The sequence below is a fragment of the Octodon degus genome, unplaced genomic scaffold (assembly GCF_000260255.1).
Source record: "Octodon degus isolate 3935 unplaced genomic scaffold, OctDeg1.0 scaffold00036, whole genome shotgun sequence".
In the NCBI taxonomy this organism is placed as follows: Eukaryota; Metazoa; Chordata; class Mammalia; order Rodentia; family Octodontidae; genus Octodon; species Octodon degus.
Window position 1 is genome coordinate 3,628,547 of NW_004524612.1, and position 23,928 is coordinate 3,652,474.

A 23,928-nucleotide genomic window follows, 5' to 3' on the forward strand; every position below is an offset into this window, starting at 1 on the left:
TATTCACTGCAAAATGGTCCTTTATTTATATCCCCCTTTTTTGTTTACTTTTTTTTGGTGATTTGCATTTTTTATTGAGAAACAAATATCAATGAGACACTTTCCAAGCAGATTAATAGGACATTTTCAATAATAAATACATTGCACATTCTTATCTTCTACTTCCCTATAGTCTCACTCCAAGGCTTCTACCCAGGACTACAGATCCTGGTTCTTTTTTGCTAACTTTCTTTTTTACTTAAGAAATTAATGTGAAATGCTAGGGCGTGTTATCATACTTCTTTATTTGAGGGTGAAGGAGCCTTGGGTTTCACTTCCTGTATCTTACTGCACCAGCACTCTGAGGGACCATTAAGGGTAAAATGCACTCTTTAAAGCTGCTTCTGGAAAAAGGGTATTTGTACCTCCAAGGAAAGAGCAGCAGCGGCAGGACCAATGGATCAATCCTTCCAGTGCTGCGGTGACTCAGACTAAAAAGTAATTATGCAGCTCTTTTAATTTTTTTTAAAAGTTACATTCAGTATTCATATTTCTAACAGGTATAAAGCAGTATTTCTAATTAAATTTATTAGCAGCTTTGAACAGCTGTTTAAATCATTAGGATTTCTGAAGGGCTACTTTTTAACTTTCCTAACTGGAGTTGTAAAAGTCTTATCTCTTCCAAAAAAGAACATAAATTATTTCTAAAACTCTGCATGAGAATAATGAAGATTTCATAGACTTTAAATATGTGAAATTAGAATTTTTAATAATCCAGAAACTAGTTGTACTCTCAATTCATTGGCAGAAATAGTAATTAGCATTTTCAAACGATAGAGTTTACTAAATTTAAATTTTATGTGGCAAGGAATATTTTGTGACTTTTTTTTACATAATAATGATTATTAACAGTTTGGAAATTCATTGTCACTTAATAGATGTGCATATCTCTAGGAAAATCTTTTTAAGTTATTTAGGCTAAAACTTCCAGCTTTAACTTTATTTAATGACTGTATATAACATTAAATTTTTTCAGAATTCTTCCATACTGGTAAGGGACCATCTTTACTAAATTATGTACTATAGCCCTATGAAGCTATCACCAAAATAACACAATGAAGTTATCAACTATGACATTCCTTAGAGTACTTACAAGTTATAACTCTTTATAAGAAGACCCAGAGATTGACCCATTCAATAGATTTAACTGGGACCTAGCTCAATAGTTAGGCTCTTAAAACTGGCCTCAGTTAGAGCAAAATCACAGTGTACAGTTTTTTCGATGTGCCAGTATCTAACAGCTCATGACATGACTTGAGTCTGGCAATGAGAAGACAAGTGAAAATACAATTAATATTGATCCTAGGTTCAGCCTGGCATCCAAGCTGGAGTGAGATGCAATTGCGTTTTAATTCTTAGGTTGCAGTTTCTAATACTGCCTGATACAGCCAACAGTAGAACTCTAGAGGTGAGAAATGTGGGAGAACTCACATGGGCTTTGTCCTTCCCCAGGATTTGTCACTGCGAAGGGGATGAAGAGAGCCCCCTCATCACACCCTGTCGCTGCACGGGAACCCTGCGCTTTGTCCACCAGTCCTGTCTCCACCAATGGATCAAGAGCTCAGACACGCGCTGCTGTGAGCTCTGCAAGTATGACTTCATAATGGAGACCAAGCTTAAGCCCCTTCGGAAGGTATCGTATCTGCAAAGATTGGCTTGAGAGAGAACTTGCAGAGTAGAATGGTTCTAAAAATCTCCTTCCTCCCCCTTTTAGAGCACAAATTCAATGCATCATATTGATGAGAACATTGTTTATTAAGGTGCATCCCTAAGGAGGTTAGAAGATAGATTACATGGAATGATATGAACGCATCTGATTTCTTCTCCATGGTGTGAAATGTTTTGGATGTTTGCTTTTGCTTGGAGATTGGTTTGATGTTTTATATGTTAGAGTAGTAGAAAGAAAATATTAGTTTCCATATGTGAATCAAGCTGTGAGAGAGATATAATCTGTAATTATAATGAGAGTTTATGTTAAATTCTTCATTTGTTATTTTTCTTAAAGAAGGGAGGTAAAACTGTGAGCCAAGTATGGAGTTAACATCTTACTTGTGGCTCCCGGAGGACTGCTTGAAAGAACACAGTGGGGCGATGAACTTTATAGAATCCATGCTTGAGAGTTAGGCCCCTGGATATAAGTGTGTAACTTATTCATCTTTCTGCCTAACTACAGCTTTACATATATATGGATGCCTGGATCTCCAAAGGGGAGCGTGGAGACTGCAATTTAATGGATCAGCCAAGAGCTGCTTTTTCATTTAAATTAAATGCAGAGCTAAAGTGAACAGAAAGAACATTACTTGAAAATAAATGTGATGGGTTCCAGAATGAGTAGAGATGAAAAGCAAACAAGAATATTCCAGTAGGCATCTGACTGGTGACTAGACCTTGTAATTCTTCATTAATTTTGCAAACTATGGAGAGAGAATAACATTCCCTGGTTCTATGACAGCTTTGATTTAAAGTGAACTGCAAATGGTTAATAGATCTCAAAAATTATGCCCAAGGTGCCCTTGGAATGTGCATTCTGGGTTTTGTTTTTTTTTTTTTTACATAAGTGGTGACCTTAGTGCCAAAAGGTGACCTCTGTACCTCTAGGTCGTGGAGCATCCAATGCCAGAAATAGAAATGGTTGCTTTTTCCTTGCCCTTCGCTTTATTCACTAAGCAGATGCTGTGTACTGTTTGGAGCAGCTAAATGACACGAGGACTCCACGCTTCTCTACATGTCTCTTCTTATCCCTCAGGGTATCATAAGTTGTTTCTTTCTAATCATTTATTTCTTCATTTATCCTGAACATCTCTGTGTTCAAAATTCTCATCTCAACTTTGTCAAACATAATATTTCAATTTGATAGCAACAGTCTAGGATAATAACACATCCATAATTTCTCTTGCATTACCAACCCTCTCTGGTTTTGGTATAATGATCGAAACATGATGCTGAAAAAACATTTTTAAGTCTTCATTTTACTCTCAAATTTATGGAATCATTCTTTAAATACAACTTTGATCCTCTGCTTATATCAATACCAATAATAATTTACAGCCCTATCAGGAAATCTTTTTCCCCAACCAATCTGTTTATAAACCAAATTGAAAGGAAGCAAGTACAGTTATCTTTTAAAGTATTCAAGTTGTAGTAACAAACATGTTGCTGCAATCTAATGGATACCTACTATCTGTTGATTAATGAAATATTCTAGCTATTTTTTAAAAATATCCCTTAGGTGGATCATAAATATGGAACAACAATGCTGTTTTTCAACATTCTTGATTTTTAATACCATTGGTATATGTTTAGGGAGTGTTAGAATCCAACTTAGAGCTAGCTTCCTGGTAGCACGTGGATATGGTTTATTTGACCCCTGTGGTTATAACTTAAATATTAGTTACCAACATTTTTTACATTTACTTGTTTTGTTATTTTTTATTAATTTTATTGAGAAAAAAATTATAATGAGACAGTTTCAAAACAGGTTGGTAGGAGAGTTACATCAATTAATACATTGCATATTGTTCTCTTTGTAGTAGTCACTCATAGCACAAGATGCAGACATGATATCCTGTCCAAACACTATTAGTACACGTCTTCTTATTGAATTAAGAGAAAGTGGCTATATATCTATCCTAACTACTTTATATGTACAGATACAAAATTGTCATTCATTTATATCTCCTTTTTTGTTTAGTTTTGTCAGAAATGGGTATTCCATTGCCATCCAAATATTGTAGGTGCATGAATTCAGCAAAATATTCCAAATAGTCCAGTAGTCCGCAATAGTAGTGGGTTATCCACAGGACTGGCAATGTCTGAATCTGTTGACTTGAGCCTTCCACGGCTCTGCATATTAACACAGCTTCACTTTTCCTACCTCATTTCTACACTTTTCTGCTGAATGGTTAAGACCAAGATAAAGTAAGACCTATATAACAAGAAGTATAACTTTTGTATCTGACAAGATCAGTCAAATCCCCTCAGGATTTATCCTGAAACTCTGTACCACATTTTGAAGATCCTTTGTCAGTGTCAGCCATGTGGATGAGTCACGGCCATTGCTTGGCCAATGTGCTCTCTGTGACAGCCTGAGAGAATGTTTTCTCTCCATGTAACTCTCCTTAGGCACACTCTACATCATTGATCACATTCCTCTGTGGCCCAATAACCTCCTTGATCAGAAAATTTGGGATGCTACTGAGTTACAGGATGTTACAGTACAGGTTTTCCTATGTCCTGAGTCTTCACTGATCTTGAAAGGCTAGGGCCAAAATGTTGGCTGTCCTTGCAGCCCTTCTTTTTCTCTATATTTTGGTCTGCAAACTTAGGTTGTTAACCCTCCAGAAGAGAAGCTTATTATTACCCTACAACATATGCAGTTGGGTTTAACCTAACTATCCGTCTGAATATTAAGCAACTTAGGCATAAGATGGAACATGTATTTTCCATCAAGTATTGATATGTTAAGCTTTAAGTCTCTACAGAATACGGTGCATGATTATTTCAGGAAAACTTTGCACATGTAAATGTGTTTAGAAATCATAGTGCATGGTTTGACTGGGGTCACATTCCCAATTGACAATCACCCATGAGGCTCAACGGTGACTGGTCAATGAAAATACAATCAGCACTGCAGTTCTTCCTGTTTTTCATCCCCTACTTTCCTTCCGATCCTGAGAGCTCACGCTGTCTTCACTCAGCAATGGGCTGTTGGAGGAACCTGAATTTGAGTCCTACACATTATTCTCTTCCTCCTTCTGTTATTTATGGACTTTGAAAACTTAGAGACACTCTTTGAGGTTTTTGTTTCCTCTTTAGAAGCACAGGGAGCTGAAACAATACTTAAAGATGGTATCTGGAACACCTTTTCAGATTGTGAGGTGCTGCAAACCATATGGATCTGAGACCTTTGGAAAGTGTTCTAGATGGCTTGTTTTGATGGCACTGGGATTCATCAATAGTTTTCTTTTCGTAGGTTTTAAGTGGCTATAAAGAGTGTCAGGTGCAGCATTAGGTTAGAATATATTTGAAGTACATCCAATTAATTGCTCTCCACCCAGTAATTCCATTACAGTTTATAACATTCTAAAGACCAAGCCTATGAAACAATTAATTTAGCTAATGATTCTGAATTCTTACCATTATCCAATGGAGTCAGGAATTTCAGTTTAAACAAAATAACTTCAGAAGTGGAAAGGTGCAGATCTTCAGAGTCTGATGAGGCTTGGGGCTTTATAGTCTCTAAAACACCAATAAAGACTTCCTTTATGAATTGCTATTGCTACACCAAAATCTACAGTTAGCAAATTCATCAAGGTATCCTAACATTTTCAGAAGAAAAATCTTTTAGAGTCAAAATAAAATCAAGGGTTTATACAAGGAAAAGCAACTTTCACCATCTTTCAGTTAGTAGTTCAGCTATTTTTATAGCATTCAGTGAAAGACTCATTAATGTGCTGAGTCACCCAGGGTCAGAAGCAATTCTCAGAGCTAGAAAAGTCAAAAACTCACAGTGACTATGCAGTGAAATTTGGACCAGTACAGCAATATTGATTAGGAAGCATGAATTAACCTCTTAATCTGAAGCCAAAGAATTTCATGGGTTCCAACTGGAATTGCTCTGGAATGAGAGAAACCAGGCATCAATATGAAGCCAAGTTTATAAGGACGGCAAGTGCAACTGACAACCTGATATCATTTCCTAAGCTATCTCTCTATATAACTTTCTATATAGAAATTATTTGACAAATTTATAATGTAAAATATGCAACTCCATGCATCATTTTGTTCTTTGCCTCTGTTAATTGAGTCCTCACTACACCTCATTTTACGTAGGAATGTATCAAGCCCATATGATGAGAAAAATGAGACAGCATCATAGATTTTCTCAGGGTCACACATGCTGGAGAGACTTGACCCTGACCTTGGGCCTGTGGCATTGCACCTTGCTTCTGCTGACTGACAGGTTCTCCTAAGCACCAAAACATTGGCATTTACAAACCATTTCTAGTAGAAATTGTTCAAAACAAATCTTTCTAAAAACACTGTTCTGACTCTTCCTTCTTAAACATGGATATTTTACCTGATACCATTCCCTAACAGTTAAAATACTATACAGCATCATCTAATTTGCAAGATGAAAACATTAGCTGTAGTTGCTTAAAGCACATATAAAGGCTTTTGTCTTCAATCTGGCTTCCCCAGACTTCTGCATTTTGAAACCCTTTCTGTGTGTCTGCATTTTGTCATTTCTGCTTTTCCCAGTTGTCAGAGCACCAGCTGACACACTGCTCTTCCTCCAGCCACCTCATCCCCCATCCAATAGACCTTAACCCTCAACGATAAAGCCAGAGGTTATAGAATGGGGACTGAAGACGAGTAGAGGCAATTCTAGATGCTTCTACAGGACTTTATTTTGATCATGGGTGGGCCAGAATTTCAACGGTATCATTCTAATGTCCTTTTTCCTGCATTCTCCTTAATTTTCAATTTTGCTGAAGGAACTTGGGGCTATATGATAAAAAACCCTCAACAGGAAATTTTTAAATCCTCAGGCTATTCCTTGATCAGTGTAACTCAGCTCCAAATAATAGTTTTGTTCTTCCATTTCTTCATAAACATCTTATTTATACAAGCTTATAGACAGTGAGAGCCCTCATATAATCTAGACAAAACTTTCTTTAACATCTCACAAAAAGAAAAAAACTCAACCATACTCACAATTTATAATGTACATACATTCTCTTGTTTTCTTGCACTCAGTTCTATTACTATATGAACCCTACAGGAAGTGTACATGATTTAGAACTCTCTTAGGAAATGATTTTTTTTCCACCTCACACTGTCCCAGTGAGCCAGGTAAGTTCTGACAACAATTTTTCACTGTCTGCCTGGGCTTGTGGGCACTTAAACACTTCCCCCTCACTTTCTTTGTGTTTCATTCATGGAGAAGCTACTTGACTGATTCTGTGGGGAAGAAGAACACTTGGGGAAACTGCAGAATAACAAGAACATGATTTTTAACATCAAAAGAAGTATACCAACATTTTTAAGACATTAAACTTTCCACTAAAATTTTGGGGTTTTTAAAATTCATTTTAGTTTCTTAACGCATTGGTACTCTCAGAAATTTTAGATTCTGGCAGACACAGTCAGGTTTTTGTTGTTGTTGCTTGCTGCTGTTTCTGTTTTGGTGGTCTGGGGATCGAACTTGGGATCTTGTGCTTGCTGGGCAGGTACTTAGGTTGCTAAGCTATATCTCCAGCTTCTTCTCAAAAATTTTAAAATCGATACATCAATTAAAATAATGTTACAGCATGTTTGTGTCAAATTATTATGAGATGAAATCATTGGTGACTCATGTTCTATCCTAATACATACTTGGTATTTTTCACAAGGATGTTATCATTGTCTTAAGATGAAATGCTAGTAGGTCTATTGATATTTTGATATTTCTAATCGTAATTATTCATCTAGAATCAGTGTTCTAGAACTGCTTGTTCAAAATATAAGTATCATTTTCTGAGAAACCAAAGAGCTTATTGTTTTCTCAGGCCTTCATTCCTTCTAAGCAGATTTTATTTCACACCACTAGCAAATTATAGTCTTAATAATTGTCCTGGGAAGACTCCAGTGATATCTGGCTTTGACTCAACTTACCACAATAAGTATCTACTCTATGCTAGTTACATTTAGCATTGAGAACAAAATTCCTGCTTTCAGATAGAGTATAGAAAACTGGAAAAGGAGGCAAAATTGTAACTCAAGAGGGAATGGTAAGAGGAATTCCAAAAGTGAACTGGACACCAAGATTCACCTTTGTAAGATCAGCCATAACTAAAGATGTGTAAACAAAGCAACCCCAAAATACCTATAAACACATAGGAAAATGACCACATAGGAAGGGTTCTTCCATTTTATAGCAGTTGGAAATATGGAAAAGGACTTGATAGAGGCTGTTAGACAGTAATTTTGAATAAACATCGCCTGAATGATTATTGTTGCTAAAATTGACTAACTGAAGCGCTTCTCTTCAATACTTCTTCATACTAAATTCAATTATCTATTACTTTAGCTACATTTCTCTCTTTGAAAACTCATACTTGAAGACTATAACCTCACTTGCCAGTGAGAATGTGACCTTGTGTTACTATTCTAGCTATGAAAACAAACACTTAACCTGCATTAGCCTTGCTATTAAAGTCTGTAACCATATAAAGATCCACTCTTGAGAAAAATCCATTTTTATTTTAGCAAGGACAGGGATGCAAAATGAGATGCTCTTATATATTTCATATTCTGAACTCTTTAAACTTAAACTTTGAAGAAGGAATGGAATCAATATTCCAGTGATCTCTATGAAAAGCTTTAAAGCATCCAATTAGCATGTGCGGAAGCACACACGTCCAGGTACACTTAAAGATCGCCCCAAAGCTTCATCTTTAGATTGAGTTTTAAATTACTTTCATATCTAAATTTTCTTTCAGTTAAGTATTTTTTCTTTGAATTTCAGAATATTTTTCTTAATTGGTTATTTCAGTTTCTCTATTCTTGGCATCAAATATTGCAAGGTGTTTTACATCTCTGGTTGAGTTTATTTCTTTCTTCTTCTTTTTTTGTGGGGGGGGGTAAGTCAGATGCTGGAAATCAACATGACCTTTAAAAAGGAGGTATTTTATGTCTAATCAAATTTCTTTTCTATGGAGTTAACAAGCAAAAGAGAAATGAAGAGCACTTTCAAATGACCTATCTAAACTGATGGTCTTTAGCCTCTTTGTACAGCCATCAATAGGCTGGTGTACTATTACTAACATCATAAAAAGGTAAACAACTGAAATATTTTACTCCAGAAAGGGAAGCTGTCCTGCATCATCTTCCTCCCAGTTTCCTATTTCTTTCTAAATGATGCCACCAATAGCTCCTTTTCTCTAGTATCCGCGTGGGTGCCCTGCACCACTCCTCACATCATCAGACCCATGCTACTATCTTGCACAAGAATATTTAGGCCAAATCAGCCTACTAGAGCAGCCACACATCGAGTAGGCCCTGCCCTCCTGCAATGTCCAGTGTGTTAAATTGTGGGAGATACGGAGAAGGCTACAGGAGGTAGAGGATGCTGAGCAATGCACGCTCAATTCATTCCTCCCTCTAACTGAAGAAAGGCAGGGTGGGAGAGGCTATCTCCACTCTCCGGTGGAGTTCCTTTTACATGGCAGCAGGAAGAGAAGGAAAAAGAGGTTTGCCTGGGACAAGACAGGCCTCTATTATAAGGCTCTCCGATCTCCCACCAGTAGAGGAGATCTCTATTCCCCTACAATAATGTGGTCAGCCCTAGACTCAGGATGCGGTCAATATTTGTAAGTTATCTTTTATCTGAAATGTAAGAACCATAGGTAAATAGTAAGAAGAAGTAATTATTTGATCCATAGAGGAAGGAGTGCTGGTGTCAGAGTCAGAAGCCAAGCTTTAATGCTGGTTCTTAGATTGATCCGCTGTAAACTTTGTCTCACTTTCTTTACCTGTAAAAGAAGGAGAGTGGATAAGTTTGTTAATTAAGTCTTTTCTAACTTAAAACTTATTTTATGAAAAAGATAAGTGAGGAATTCATTTACCAGCAAAGAAAGAAAGGCAGGCAGGAAGGCACCAGGCAGGCAGGTAGATAGACACAGAGAGAGAAAGAATGCTCTATCAAATGTATTTTAAATGTTCAGAAGAAAAAGAAGCATAGACAGAATTCTGCATGATTGCCGTGGCTTACGCTGCGCGGGAGAGAGTGCCGAGTCATCAGGGAGCTAAGTCGGAGTTCTAAAGAGACAATGTGCGTGCTTGCTTCAATTTTCTCATTACTGCCGGGCATGGTGGGGCAGGTCTGAAATCTCAGCATGGAGGCCAAGGCAGGAGGGGTACCACAAGCCTGAGCCAGCCTGGGCTACTTGGTGAGTTCAAGGCCCGCTGAACTACAAAGCAGTACTCTGTCTTAAAAAAACAAAATCAAAAAACCTTCACATTACTCTCCAAAGAAAGGCATTGTAAGAAAACCCAAGTACTTTTTCTGGGCTTAACAAAAAAAAAAAAAAAAAAGAAAGAAAGAAAGAAAGAAAGAAAGAAAGAAAGGAAGGAAGGAAGGAAGGAAGAAAATGAAGAATTAGGACTAAAAGAATTAAATTTGAATATGGAAGGAAAAAAGAGGTAAGAGAGAAAGAAGGAAGAGAAAGAGGGGGAAAGAAAGACAAGAGAGGAGAGTGCCCAAGAACAAGTATTTGGAAAGAGACACCCATGCAGGTGACAGGAAGGCAGGGTAAGTGTCCAGCCTACCCGTCTTTCTCTTCTAAGCTCTGGGCTGGTGGTCAAAGATTAAGGTGAGGCAAATTCAAGTGATTCTTGACGGCAAAGCTGTTCTACATCCCTGGGGTGAACATGAAAGACCTGGCTCCCAAGACAAGACCGGTGGAAGGCCAGTTTCTCCTGGGAATGTTGCAAACTTAAAGTCTAAGCAAGTCTCATTGAGTCCCAAGGCCTACTCCTTTTTCTTCATGGCCAGGGTTTCTGTAAATGTACAACTGGTTTGATACAAAAGTTGATACTTTGACAAAGTATTTTTATTAACATAAAGCTAACAAGTGTTGGAGCCAGATGCTCTTCTGCATTGGAAAAATGGCTTCTTCAAGGAGGCATGGATGAGCTGGTCCTGTGTTCTATTCATATGAAAAACAACATAAACACCCAGTCTTGTCAGAAGGACCACACCAAGAGGTCCAAGAGATACTCATTATGATTCACCTTTTTCACTCAGTCAACAAATATTTACTAATTATTCCCCTAGTGGCACGTGTAATAATGAGTACCAGCCGCCATCGCTGGCACTTGACAGTGTAGTGAATAAGACAAAAATCCTCTGACCTCAGAGAATTTATATTCTGCTTAGGTAGGGAGGGAGGGAAGGAGTTTGAAAATGAGTTAGCTGTAGAATCTTGAAATAGAGTTGAAAATGGGATGGAGGATAATTCTAATAACTCCAGGCAGGGCTAATATAATTCCAACTATTAAATGATAATTCAAGGCAAATTTAGAGGAACTCTTGGATGAAGAAATCTTCAATTTCATAGCTGTCTTTCTGTTCCATTAGGGGAATATTTTAGTAAAGAAAATTAAGATGAAAAGGTTGTTGAATGAGTGTAGGGAATCAGGGCTAGAACGATGCACAAAGATAACTTGTGCAAATTGGCTGAGAAAAATTACTGTGTCTGCAGAGAGCTACTCAGCCCATAGGCAATTTACTTTAGGAACTGGGTAAGTAATATAAGGGAATAAAGCAGTCTGGTTTCATAATGATAAACATCCAGTAGCATAGGACGGGCAGAAGGTGACGACTGGCATTCTGATGTTGGCATGCCCACAGGTCTACTGGGAGCAATAGCTACCTAGCTTTGGGGTAGATCCATGATGGCCAGATTCAGAACTTTCTCAATGGGAGGCCACATTTTATATTTAATGTAATCTCTTTCAATTTTAAATACTAATAATCTGTTCAAATATAAAACGTATGAAGGCAAGGAAATAAAAAAGCTCTGAAGACTAGATTCAGCCCACAAGTCAGGATTATATAATCTGAGTGTGGAGGAAGTATCCATATATCTCTGCCAGTACTTGCCTAATCAAATATGATATAATGTGGTGGGAAGAACTAAATTTAAACTCCTCACATCCTAGCCCTGTGGCTTTAGGTGAGTCTTATGGCCTGAGACAGGGTATTTTCTAATCACTAACGAGGAAAAAGGTAGAGAGCTGACTCTGGTCCCTACTTTCAACTTTTGATGTTGTACTTAAACATAAAATGATGAAACTAAAACCACTTTGCAAACTGTGAAGTCTTCTAGTATCATGGCAGTATTGTCCCTCTGGCCCTTTGTTATCCACAGTTTAGCAAGTTCACATTTCTGTTCTTAGCAAATCAATATTTAATATTGATGATTAGTTTACCAGTGTTGTTTTCTTAGTTTTAGCAAATGTATTGTGATAATGTAAAATGTTTACATAGGTGAAACTGGGCAGTGGACATATATGACCTTTACTTTCTTTAGAAATGTTCTATAAACAAAGTTATTTAAAAATTAAAGGCTTGTTTCAAAAACATTGGACTGTAGATATAGTTCAGGGATAAAGCAGATACAGTGCCTTAGGTTTGATTCCCAGGACTGCTAAAAAAGCTTAAAATGTTGAATAACAAAATAAGGGAAAAAAGATAAATTCTCATACACTCTGACAAGTCTAAGAAGAGGCAAATAAAGGTCGACCCAGAGTTTTGACTTTTCTGTTCCCTGTCCAGTCCTGTTAGCCTGTGAAGATCTGAAAAGAAACCAGGTTATGAAGAAAAAAAAGGTTGGAGATTATGAAGTCTAACTTTTTATTTTATAAGTAGCAGGGGAATCTAAGACTCAAAAACTATTCACTGTTTTGTTTAAATTTGTACACAGAACAGAACCTAAGCCTTCTTTAGTGTTTTGTCTGTAGCTTCTGCCTACCTGCACATTTTATTTAGATAATGCCTTCTTTATTCTCTAAAATAGAGACATTCTTTAATGTCAACACACAATGTAGACTCAAGGATTTCACTCGAGTAGCTCCAAAGGGCAACGGACCCATACATGGTGGCACAAAGTGGACAGAGGGCCCACTGCCTCTGACAGGCCCACTTCCTCCAAGAAATAGAGTCACAAAAATGAAGATTAGCTCTGTCTTCTTAAAGTCTGCGTCCTAGGAACTTGAAGGATGTTTTCATGGAAAGATGCTGAATTAGTGAGAGTATCAGTTAATAAGTCAAAGGGTTTAGTACAAATTAGAGCTTTTTGTTCTATATTCTTGTCTCGATTAAGTGAGAAATGCTGCTCTTTAGGATTAAATCAGAGATCGTCCACAGTTACTTCAGAGGCAAGCTGCTCAGCTGAATGCCTCCTTCTCTGCCTGCCATATAGTCCAAGGGTCTCTGTGGATACGGTGGGTCAACGCTGTCATTGCTGGGTGCAATCGCTGACACCCACAACCCAAAAAGAGGTTCAACTGGCTCACATTTTAGAGGGATTCAGCCCAAGGTCAGCTGGCTCTGAGGCATAAAGAGCACAGCACCAGGTGTGATGAGCCAGAGCTGCTGAGTTCATGGCCACTAAGGAGAAGAATGAAAGTGCTCTAGAGAAGAAGCAGGCAGGGACCAGACACAAACTACCAAGGCCACAATTCCGGGATCCACTGACACGGACCTTGAAGTGTGTGCCACCAATCTCCAGGATGGATTCCACAGGTAGTTTAGTTACCACTCCACTGTAACCTCCATATGACCTTGGTCCCCCTGCAATTATTTATCCATAGGCTTTCAGTGATAGTTTCTGCCTCCACTAGACGTAAGTCCAGTAAGAAACTCTGGTCTTTCATATAGCTGGTTTTTCTATCCATTAGGTATTAATGAACCAGAAGAAAAAATAGAAACACCAATTGTAGCAAAGCACCATTGTTCCGAGCTCTCACAGTCAGCAGCACAGGGTGCTGGTTATTTTGGGCTGCATACGCTGGAGCTGTCACTGTCTGAAAGTTTATGTTATCTGCACACACAGACGCTTGCCCTGGTAGTGCTTCTCAACGCTGCTATTACAGATGTAGTCCCTTTGCTCCTGATATGTGTCCCTCTGGTCCCAATTCATTTCTACAATCTTAAAGCCAGGAAATAAAAAAAAAAGCAAAGGGCATCCAGCCACACCGTATGTCTCCTTCACTCGGGGCTTATCTCTGATGAATCTCAGTATGAAACTTTGTTGAAAACAAAACTCATATGCAGTCTAAACCACAGAAAAGCATAGCGCTGTTATCCTTTAAAAAAAAAAAAAAAAAAAAAGAACTTTTCAAAAAGAAAATCCACACTCCAATTCTAAACTGCTTTCTGGTGAATTTCAGAAGCAGAACATGAAATTTAAATTCTGACTAGCATCATAGAGAGGAGCTTGGTGGGGGAAGGAAGCAAATTTGTTCAATAAGGTAAATTCTCAATAACAGCCTTTGTCTTTGAGGCTTGTTACTTTATGAGTAAACCTGTCCTCGGTCCTGCCAGGATAACCGCACTAGGGAGCTCATGTGTTAATATGTTTTGTTTTCTATGTAACGAATAACTAACTTTGTGGTCGTTCATCCTTATTTAGCATCATTATTTAAGACTATGCAATAGACATAAGTGATATTCCTCTGGGAGAAACTATGTGGGAGACTGCGAAGCAAATCAACAGAATCAGGGCAAGATAGATTTTTCTTAGCAGAGTAAACCCTCTGACAGTGGGCAGGAACTCCTGGATTCCTTTGGGTACGTGTGGGGTTAGAGGAGCGAGGTGGAGAAGTGAGTAAAAGCCATACCTTCCCTCCTCTCCCTGCCACCCTGTCTGCCTAGACTTACCCATCTCTTTTCTCACAAGGTTTATGACAAAGAAGTACAAACTAACATTTCAGGCCACGTAACAGTGGCTTTCTTTGGGATTAGCTTTCTTTTAACCTAATCTGGTAAGTAGTCTGCAATCTCGACATAGCACAAGAAGGTCCTGCATTGCCGTGGATTTCTTGATGCAACTGTCCCATGTTGTCAAGGCAACCAACTCCACTGCATTCTCCCCTCTAGAAAACCTTTCTCAATGTTAAAAACCCCAAATCACAATCATTTTTATAATATTCAGGGTGAAACAGGTCCCTTGTATACATGAAGCTGTTACTTTTTGTGAGATATCATGTCTTACACTGAAAGAATTTGACTTGAGGGATAATTAGTGTATTAAAGCACTAAATGTAAAATAATCCCATAGCATTTTTATCCCGCCTCTATATTCCCAGGCAGTGCAAGGCGATCTACTAGAGGCAGTTGCATTTTTTTGAAGCCACAGTAACAATATTGGCATATTAAAAAAATTGGTGTATTTTGATTAATTTCTATTTAAATTAATTGCAATCAGATTTTTCATGGCTTGTAAAGTTAATCTCCGAAAAGACATAGTATTTTCTGGGATTAATATTACCCACCTGTTGTATATTTTTTTGAGTCTAGGCCCAGTGTTGAAAGTTCTTCCCATGTAAGTGAGGTTACTTTATAAATCTCTGAGATGCTAAAATATCACACTTGAATTCAATGACTGATGTCATGAGAAGAAAGGGTCTGGGCTGCAGGGTGATTGTTTTACTAGAAAATCTTAATAAAAAGGATAATAAGAAATATATTCAGACTTTTGCTGGATCACTATTAACAGAAAATCTGCCTTTCCTTAAGGTTCTCATTGAACTTTAACTATGTAGTGGCTTCTTTCTAGAACTACATCTGGACACAACACCTTGCACGCAACACTTTCCTCCAACAGTAATTTCAAATAATTTTTAGTCAATCACCTGAGGCTGTTGGTTTGAGTTTCCAGTTAGTTTTTTTGAATATTTATAACACTACTTTCCCTTTATGTTTTTGCCTGGAATCACTGCACAAAAATCAGTCATGTGTCATTTCACGATTCCCAAAGGGTTCAGAATGCAAATGCATGGCTTTAAATGAAGTTTCTGTATGAGACTGAATGTTTCACCTCATTTCCTTGTTATACATTTATTAGATAAAACGTATCATAGCTCCTTTCAGCTGTCATTCTTACTTCAATAAACCAAAAATTTTATCTACATAAAATAGTAAAAATTATCATATCCGCTTTGGAGCAATTGGCATTATTTTCTTTCCATTATTGGGATTTGACAGATCAGGCATTTACATGTCAGGCAGTCTAAAGCAGCTTTTTCAGCCCTCTCCCGTTGTACTCCTCAAAAGTTATTAGCTCTCCATCACAATGCACAAAACATTTAAGCCTGTTTACCAAAAAACTATATGACAAAAAGTTAGGATTAAGAAGGTTGGGGTAAAAGAAAAATAATGCAAGGAATTTAAAAGGCAAACAGAACTAAGATAGTTACCCTAGGTCCTGTGAAGAATTACAAAGAGTTAATTTGCTTCTAAAACTTTTAGCAAATCAGAGAGCAAAAGAAGCTCAATTAGATGATTTATACTATATAAATAGAGAGGGTGTTTTTTTTTTTAATACCCAAGATATCAGGCTTAGATCCTAAGGAAATGATCCACTGGGCAAGTATTAAATACAGTGAATGGTGCAGATCTCTTACAAGAGGCACGGGCTCCGCAGCCACAGGGATCCTGCGTCCCTGATGGCTTGCTGGTGCCAAACCCCCTGCTGTTCTGTACTGCACACAACCCTGCTTTATCCACCCAAGGATGTCTTATCATAGTATCCCAAATGAGAAAACTGAGGCCTAGAAGGGTTTTAAAAAGTGTCCCAGGTTTCTTTGGCTTTGACACGATAAAGCTGAAGTCGAGCTGAAGTCAATGTCATGCTCAGGGTGATCAACATCACACGCTGGACGCCCCACCAGGGTTCACACTCAGAAGGGATCTTGCCTCCTGGGCCTACCAGGAGAAGCTTCTTATGCGAGCAGTATTTACAACGCATTTGGGTGGTGACTATGTGGTTCACAGTGAGACACAGAGTTGAGTACGTTCTAGACAAGAAAATAGTGCATTTAAATGGACAGAGAAAGAACAACTCATAAACTAAAAAGAGTTAGCTTTATGAAAGTAAAAGACCTCCACAGGCAAGTTCTGCAACCTCTTGCTAGAGGTAAGAATAAGATGTCCATGCAAGGAAGGCAGTGAAATTTAGGTTAAGAATACTTAGGTATTAACATTAATAGCATTATCAATTCTGGAAGCAAGAACCTGATTGTACAGAATGCTTTGCTAAAGAATTTCAGCCTCATCCAGAAGAGGCTGAGGAAGAAACTAGAGGACAGTTAAGGTTACTAAAGGAGGGCCGGCGAGGTAGCTCAGCAGACTAAATGCCTGCTTAGGCAAGCTCAGGGACCAGGGTTCGATCCCCGGCACTGCATGCTGAGCCGGCCACTGAGTCCAGGTGTGATGGCGCACACCTGTAATCCTAGCTGTGGAGGTTGACAACAGGAGGATCACTATGAATCTGAGCTGCATAGTGAAACCCTGTACAAGAAAAAAAAAATTAAGGTTACTAAAGGAGGAATGAATATGTCTGTGTTTCTCAAGCCCACTGCCCATCACTGTGCAGTCAAGTAGGGAGTGAGCCACACACAAAATTCACAAATAGGACAAGCTTAACTAATGTGGTGGTGGAGGGGACAGGGAGAAAAACATTGTGCAGAGGAGAGTTACTGAGCTGCTGTTAGGGCTCAAGTCAGCAGCGAAGGTGAGAAAAGTACAATTACCTCCCTAGAGGAAAATGAGAGAAGACCTGTATGGCTTTGAGATCAGCAGAGACTATCCAGATATGACAATCCAAGCAAGCAAAATTTCTGAGAGTGCCTGAGAAGACAGACTTCTGTTCAGGCATTCAGCCATGTAAATGCCACCATTAAGAATACAGCACTGAGTGCGGTGGTGCACACCTGCAGTGCCAGCCACTGGGAAGGCAGAGGCAGGAGGGGCGCAAGTTTGAGTCCAGTTGGGATTATTTAGCAGTGTCCTGTGGTAGACCCTGTGGTAGACAGACAGAAAGACACATAGGAGATGACTGGAGATATAACTCAGTGGAAGAGCATCCTGTGGTTTGATCCGCAGTACTACAAAAAATGAAATGCAGTGATGCTTGTGAGATATTGCTAAGCTCCACAGAGCGGTTGCAGTTGGGCTATGTTGGTGCACTGTCTTTTAATCTAAAAGGAGATCTGCAACTCAATACAGTACTGAAGGTTCTAGAGAGTGCCGTAAAGCAAGAAGAAAAGAAAAGAAAGATTTGGATCAGAACGAATTAAGGAAATGGTGTTTATTACCAGATTATGTGATCGTGGAGAAAATCTGGTGGAACCTACCAAAAAGCTACTAGACCAACTAATGAAGTTAGCAAGATGACAGGATACAAGGGCAGCATATAAAATTAAATGTGATTCTATATACAAAAATCAAACTATTATGAAATAGCATCTTAAAATACCATTTTCAGTAGCATCCAACATTAAGTACTTGGGAATAAATATGGAAAGAGATGAATAAGGCCCATATATTGGACCCTATTCAGATATGTTTCATTACTAGGCACAAATAAAGAGGCCGCCCACCCTGATGGGTAGACAAGTGAGCAGTGACAAAATCAAATCTTCTCAGTTGATCCAGACTCAATGCAATACTGATAAAACTCCCAGGAGGTATCTTTAAATAAATTGTCAGCTAAGTATAAAATTCAAGTGAAATATATGGACTAGAACAGCTAAATCAACTTTGAAAACAAAGAAAAAAAAACTGAAGGAGTAATAATGACCTGTTGAAAGATATTAAGCTCCAAGGAATCAGGTATGCAGTATAGTTGTCAAGACTCATACGAAATCCGTGGATCCAAAAAGAGACATAGAGTCAATTTATTTTTGATAGAGAAATAAAAAATAATTCATTAAGGAAAGGATTTTTTCAAGACAGGTAATAATATAAATTCTGATCTTTAAATCACTCCACATGCAAAAGTTAACTCCAAACATAGCTTATAAATATGAAGGCCAAAATTATATCACTTTGACCCAAAAACATAAGAGAAATTCTCCATGATTTGGGGATATGTGACAATTATTAGATGTGAACCAGAAGCAATATGCACAAAACAATAGATTAACATATTGGACTTTCTCAAAATTAAAAAAAACTGCTGTCCAAATATTTTGAAAAATATTTCCATATTATATAACTGGTGAAGTATTGGCATCCATATTAAAAATATAAAATTTTAACACAAGAAAATGAACAACCAACAAAAAGGTATTGACAAGAAAGTTTACCGGAACAACCAATAAGTATTAACAGGGACAACAATACATAATAAATGGGCGAGACACTGTAACCGATAAAGAACTTGCAACCTACATAAAGAAATCTGAAAGTTCAACATTATGAAAACAAACAGGCAACAAATAAGTATTGGCAGGACACTTTAACTAGACATGTCACCAAGAAAGATATACAGATGGTAGGTAATCACATAAAAAGACGTCAACATAATTAGCCATTATTGAAAAGCAAATTAAGCCACAATGATGTACTACTGCACATTAAAGTTGAATGGCTGGTGAAACAGCACAGCTGATGTTAAAAAGAATGATCACACCAAGAGCTTGGGAGAAACTAGAACTGGAATTCCCACACATAACTGATGGGAATATATAATCATACAACCACTCTGGAAAGCAATGGGACACATATTCAAACCGTTACACATACACTTGGCATAGATGTACTCATAGATCTTTAACCAATAGAAATAAAACCACATGTTCTCATAAAAAGTTGTACACAAAAGGTTATAGAAGTTGTATTTTTTTAATGTATTTGGTATAGGGTCTCACTACACATCTTGGACTCACAGTGAGCCTCCTGTTTCAGCCTCCCTAGTGCTGGGATTACAGGTATGTGCCCCCACATCTGGTCTTGGTGGGCAGCTCAGTGCATCTAGGGACAAGACTGGTGCAGCATATGGTGCTGGGGATTTGAACCCCAGTCCCTGCACTTACCTAAGCAGGCACTTAGTCCACTGAGCTATCTCACCATTTCTAGAAGCTGTACTTTCAATATGCCCAAAGCAAGGAAGAAAATACATATTTATAAACAGATGAATTGATAAACAAATTGTGACATAGTCATGACATGGAATACCATTTAAAAATATGGCCAAAAAGAAATGTACATGGATACATAATAGAACATAGACAAACCTCAAGATAATTTTGCTGAGGGAAAGAACACATACTATATAAATTTCAATTGTACAAAAGCTATTACATGCATCCTAAACTACAGTGACAGTGACATGAATTCTAACCTGTAAGCACAGCACCTAGAGATGCATAAGAAAGACAGAGTATGAAAGACTGCAAAATGTATAACTGTGGGGAGGTGGCAGGTCACATTTCTGATCGTGGTGATTGTCTCTCAGGTGTGTGACAAACTGCCACACTTCAGATTTGTGTAGTATGACAATGTGTGCAGCAAATATGACAATTATGTCTCAATGAAGTCATTTTTGACAACTGTGTACACAGAAAATGAGTTAGTTGACTCACAGTTTTTAAGTTCTGCCTTCTAGCTTCTACTCTACCATAAAATTTAACTTTTACTTTTCTTCTCTCTTTTACTGTATTTGGTACAGAATCTCACTATGCAGCTTGGACTCATAGTGATCCTCCTGTTTTCAACCTCCCCAGCATTGGAGGAGTGGTCTCAGTGGCTGGCTCTGTGCACCCAGGGGTGGGGCTGGTGTGGCATGTGGTGCTAGGAATAGAACCTGGGTCTCTGTGCTTGCCTAAGTAGGTGCTGGTTCCGCTGAGCTATCTCCTCAGCCCTGTACTCCACTGTAGGGTAGAAGTTTTTCTCCATTAGAAAACACTATCCTTGGTATACAGGTTGCAGAACTCTCTGTTTGTGCAGATGCTCTGAAAAAAAGACCTAGAAGGGGACCCTCCCACTTGGTAGGATCAAACAGCAGATAGAGATAAATTCAAGTCCTCCTAGGCTCACTGATAGCAGGAATGACACACATAGGACACAAATGCAGATGCTGAGACGGGCCCAAGAAAATGACAGATGGTCTTTGGGAGGTGAGCCAGGCCCTGTGCGGCCCCAGGTTTTGTTCTGATCAGCGTGAACTGTAGCCCTCGGGACCTAACCCAGAGGCTCACACATGCGAGGCAAGTGCTATATCTCCAGCCCTGGATCCTGTATTTTAAGCAGTACCTCTCCAAATGGCGCTTTGTTAGACCTGTTTTCCAAGTTCTTTAGGAGTAATGAAGGAATAAAGCATGCTGCTGGGATGCCTTCTCTGTTACCCTTGCTCAGACTCCCACCCTGTGTAGATTTGTTCTTCTCCGGACCTTCTCTGTCCTCTTTTTAGTTCAAAGGAACCAGCTTTTCTACTTTACTAATCATCAGCCACTCCCCCAGCTCCCTTCTCTATCCTACAAGTGCTCAAAAGAAATGCAATACAAAAGAATTAGCAGAGGGCCAACTAAATAGCTCAGGGGATTTGAGTACCTGCACACAGGCCCAAGGGCCAGGGTCTGATCCCTGGGCCTGCAAGGCCAGCCCTGCCCCTGGGGTGCACTGAGATGGCAATTGAGACTGGGCATGGTGGCAAGCACATATAACCCCAGCTCTTGGGAGGCTATAAGCAGGCGGATTACTACAAGTCTGATCTAGTAGTGAGACCCTGAACACCCTGTAGGCCCTTCCCTAAAATTAAAAAAAAAAAAAAGAATTAGCATCCAATTTTAAAGTGGTCTCAGTGTTTACATTCCAATGTATCACATGTACATACACTGAAAAAATTGAAGACCTACTTGACAAATAAGGTTATGGAGGATTTAATCTGTTTTAGTTTTCCATGTTTTATAAATTTTCAGCAATGAACAAGCATTTAATAAAATAATGACTTAAAAAATAAAAGCTGGGGGGCCAGGGAGATGACTCAGTGGAATAAGTGCTTCCCTGGCAAGTGCAAGGGCTTGAGTTCAATCCCCGGTTTCACAAAAATAAATAAATAATAAAAGCTGGGAGAAACATAGAAGTGAGTTTTCATATGGAAAGGAAAAGGGCTACAGAAAGAGAAAGTTAAAATAAGGAAAAGATGCAGAGGAAGAGGCACCTGGAATTATTGATTTGGATGCTAAAGCAATATTTTGTCCTCTTCAATAAGAAGAAAGGAAGTGAGAAGGGCGTGATGCAGCTATAAATATATGTTTTGTCTGAGGACAGGAAGTTAAGGGAGTTTACCCAGCAGAGCACGCCTGCTCTCTGAAGTAGAAGTCTTATTTAATACGAGACATGCTGTTAGGACATCAGTTCATGTCCTCCCTGACGCTCTTGGGGGCCAGTGAGCTGGACACCCCGCTCTAGTGTCCTCCCCATGGTTATTAGGAATGGTCTTCCTACAATCCTTATAACACAAAAGCCTTCTGGCCTTACTGCTAAGATGTGCTTAAACCCATAAAGGTGGTCTGGGACTTGCACTTCTGTCACCTGCTTTCTGCAAATCCTGGCAGCTTATTTTCTGTATTTCTCTCTGGTTATGTATACTGGCTGTCCTTCAGCCGCTTTTGGAAATCTGAGGCCATCATTAGTCACTTCATGGATTTCACACCCAAATCCACTCACCCCATCATCTGCTGAGTTTGGTAGCAGAGGAAAACCTTGTCCAGAAGATGTGGCTGCTCCCCCTTGGGCAGAAGGTACTGCCCAACTCTTTCCACTCCTCCATCACCCTTTTCAAAGACTGACAGACACACTTCTCAGGACACACGCAGAAGAGACCCGCATATGTTCATGTCCCTCCTGGTCTTGCTTTCTACCGCAAATGGTCCCAATGAAACTTCCTTTGAACACTTCTTTTTCTCTTCTTTTCCTTCCTTCCTTCCTTTCCTTCTTTCTTTCTTTCCTTCTTTCTTTCTTTCTTTCTTTCTTTCTTTCTTTCTTCCTTCCTTCCTTCTTTCCTTTCATCCTTCCTTTCTTCCTTCCTTCCTTCCTTCCTTCCTTCCTTCCTTCCTTCTTTTCTTCCCTTCTTTTGTCCTTGGCATCTTTAATTGAAGTATAAACCTTGATGCTAATCTGGCAGGTATGCCTATGTCAGCTGAGAAGGGCATGGTGGGGGACACAAAAACATAAATGATAAGATTCAGAAAAAACAGCTTTGCATGGAATAGATGGCTGCCCCCACAGTTATATAGCACTGGTACATTATCTACCTGGAGTTTCCCTGTTCTCTTTAAACATCTACTAATCTTCGAACAATCTAATATGCTGTTACATGGATACCATTGGGATAGACAACTCCTCTGGCCTAGACAATGGGAATTGCCAAAGCTTTACATGGAGCAAATGCACCCAGTTTCCTTTATCTGGGACCTGTGACAGGCAGAGCGGCACCTTCAGGGAGGTCAGAGTGGAACAGATCTCATGAAGGAATTCTAGGAAGAACCTTCTCTAGGTCTCACTGCACAAGAAGTCATGCACGTTGATCTGAGCCCCTATCTCTGCTGTTCAGCTACCAGCCCAAGGTGGTGTCCTGGGCTCTGGCCCTCCCCGCTCACTCTGTGCCCTTCAGCTCGTGGTCACACAGCCTTCACAGGTGCCCAGACAAGCTCCACACCACACAACTCCATGTGTCTCCCCAGAAGCCCAAAACCCACTGCCTCTTCCCCTGTGTCCGACTCAGCTCAAGTACTGGAGAGTTTTAGGATCTTTAATAGGAGATAATAAAGAGGGGACATTAATGATTCCCACTTCATTTTCAATGTGGGTAACATTGAAAATCAGCAAGGCATAGTGGTGCATGCCTGTCATTCCGGCCCTTGGAAGGCTGAGGCAGGAGGATCGCTGTGAGTTTGAGGCCAGCCTGAACTACATAGTGAGACCTTGTCTCAAAAACAACAGAAACAAACAAACAAACAAAAAAACAAAAAAAAAACAAAACAAAAAACAGTGTGGATAGCTCAATTTTACTTCTTTTTTTATAAGAACAAATTATTTATATTTAGATTGGTTTACCATTTAATCTCTGTACTCTCACAGAAACAACTAAATTTGCAGTGATGTTCACTAACAAAGTTAAGAAATAATAATTCTGATTATTATTTAATAATTCCACTCCATGTTTATTAGATTTCTAAAGAGGCAGAAAAGAAAAAGAGACAAGCATTACACAGCAGTTTGGAATAGGAGTTTCTCCCACGGTCCCTTCTTACTCTTAAGCTTTAGGAAGAAAAAGAACCCGTTCTCAAATAGGAAAGCTCTCACCCACATCTGAGGGAATTCTGCACAGAGGC

General features: G+C 39.0%; 1 protein-coding gene across 2 annotated transcripts in view; it reads left to right on the forward strand.

The window, feature by feature from the left end:
- The window catches only part of March1 (membrane associated ring-CH-type finger 1), an 870,419-nt gene that overhangs the window by 816,639 nt on the left and 29,852 nt on the right, over positions 1–23,928 (forward strand). For both annotated transcript variants that reach the window (XM_004630613.2, XM_023714702.1), the window contains exon 6: positions 1,492–1,672. In XM_004630613.2, the coding sequence (XP_004630670.1) occupies positions 1,492–1,672 (181 nt within the window). The remainder of the gene's footprint in view (positions 1–1,491; positions 1,673–23,928) is intronic.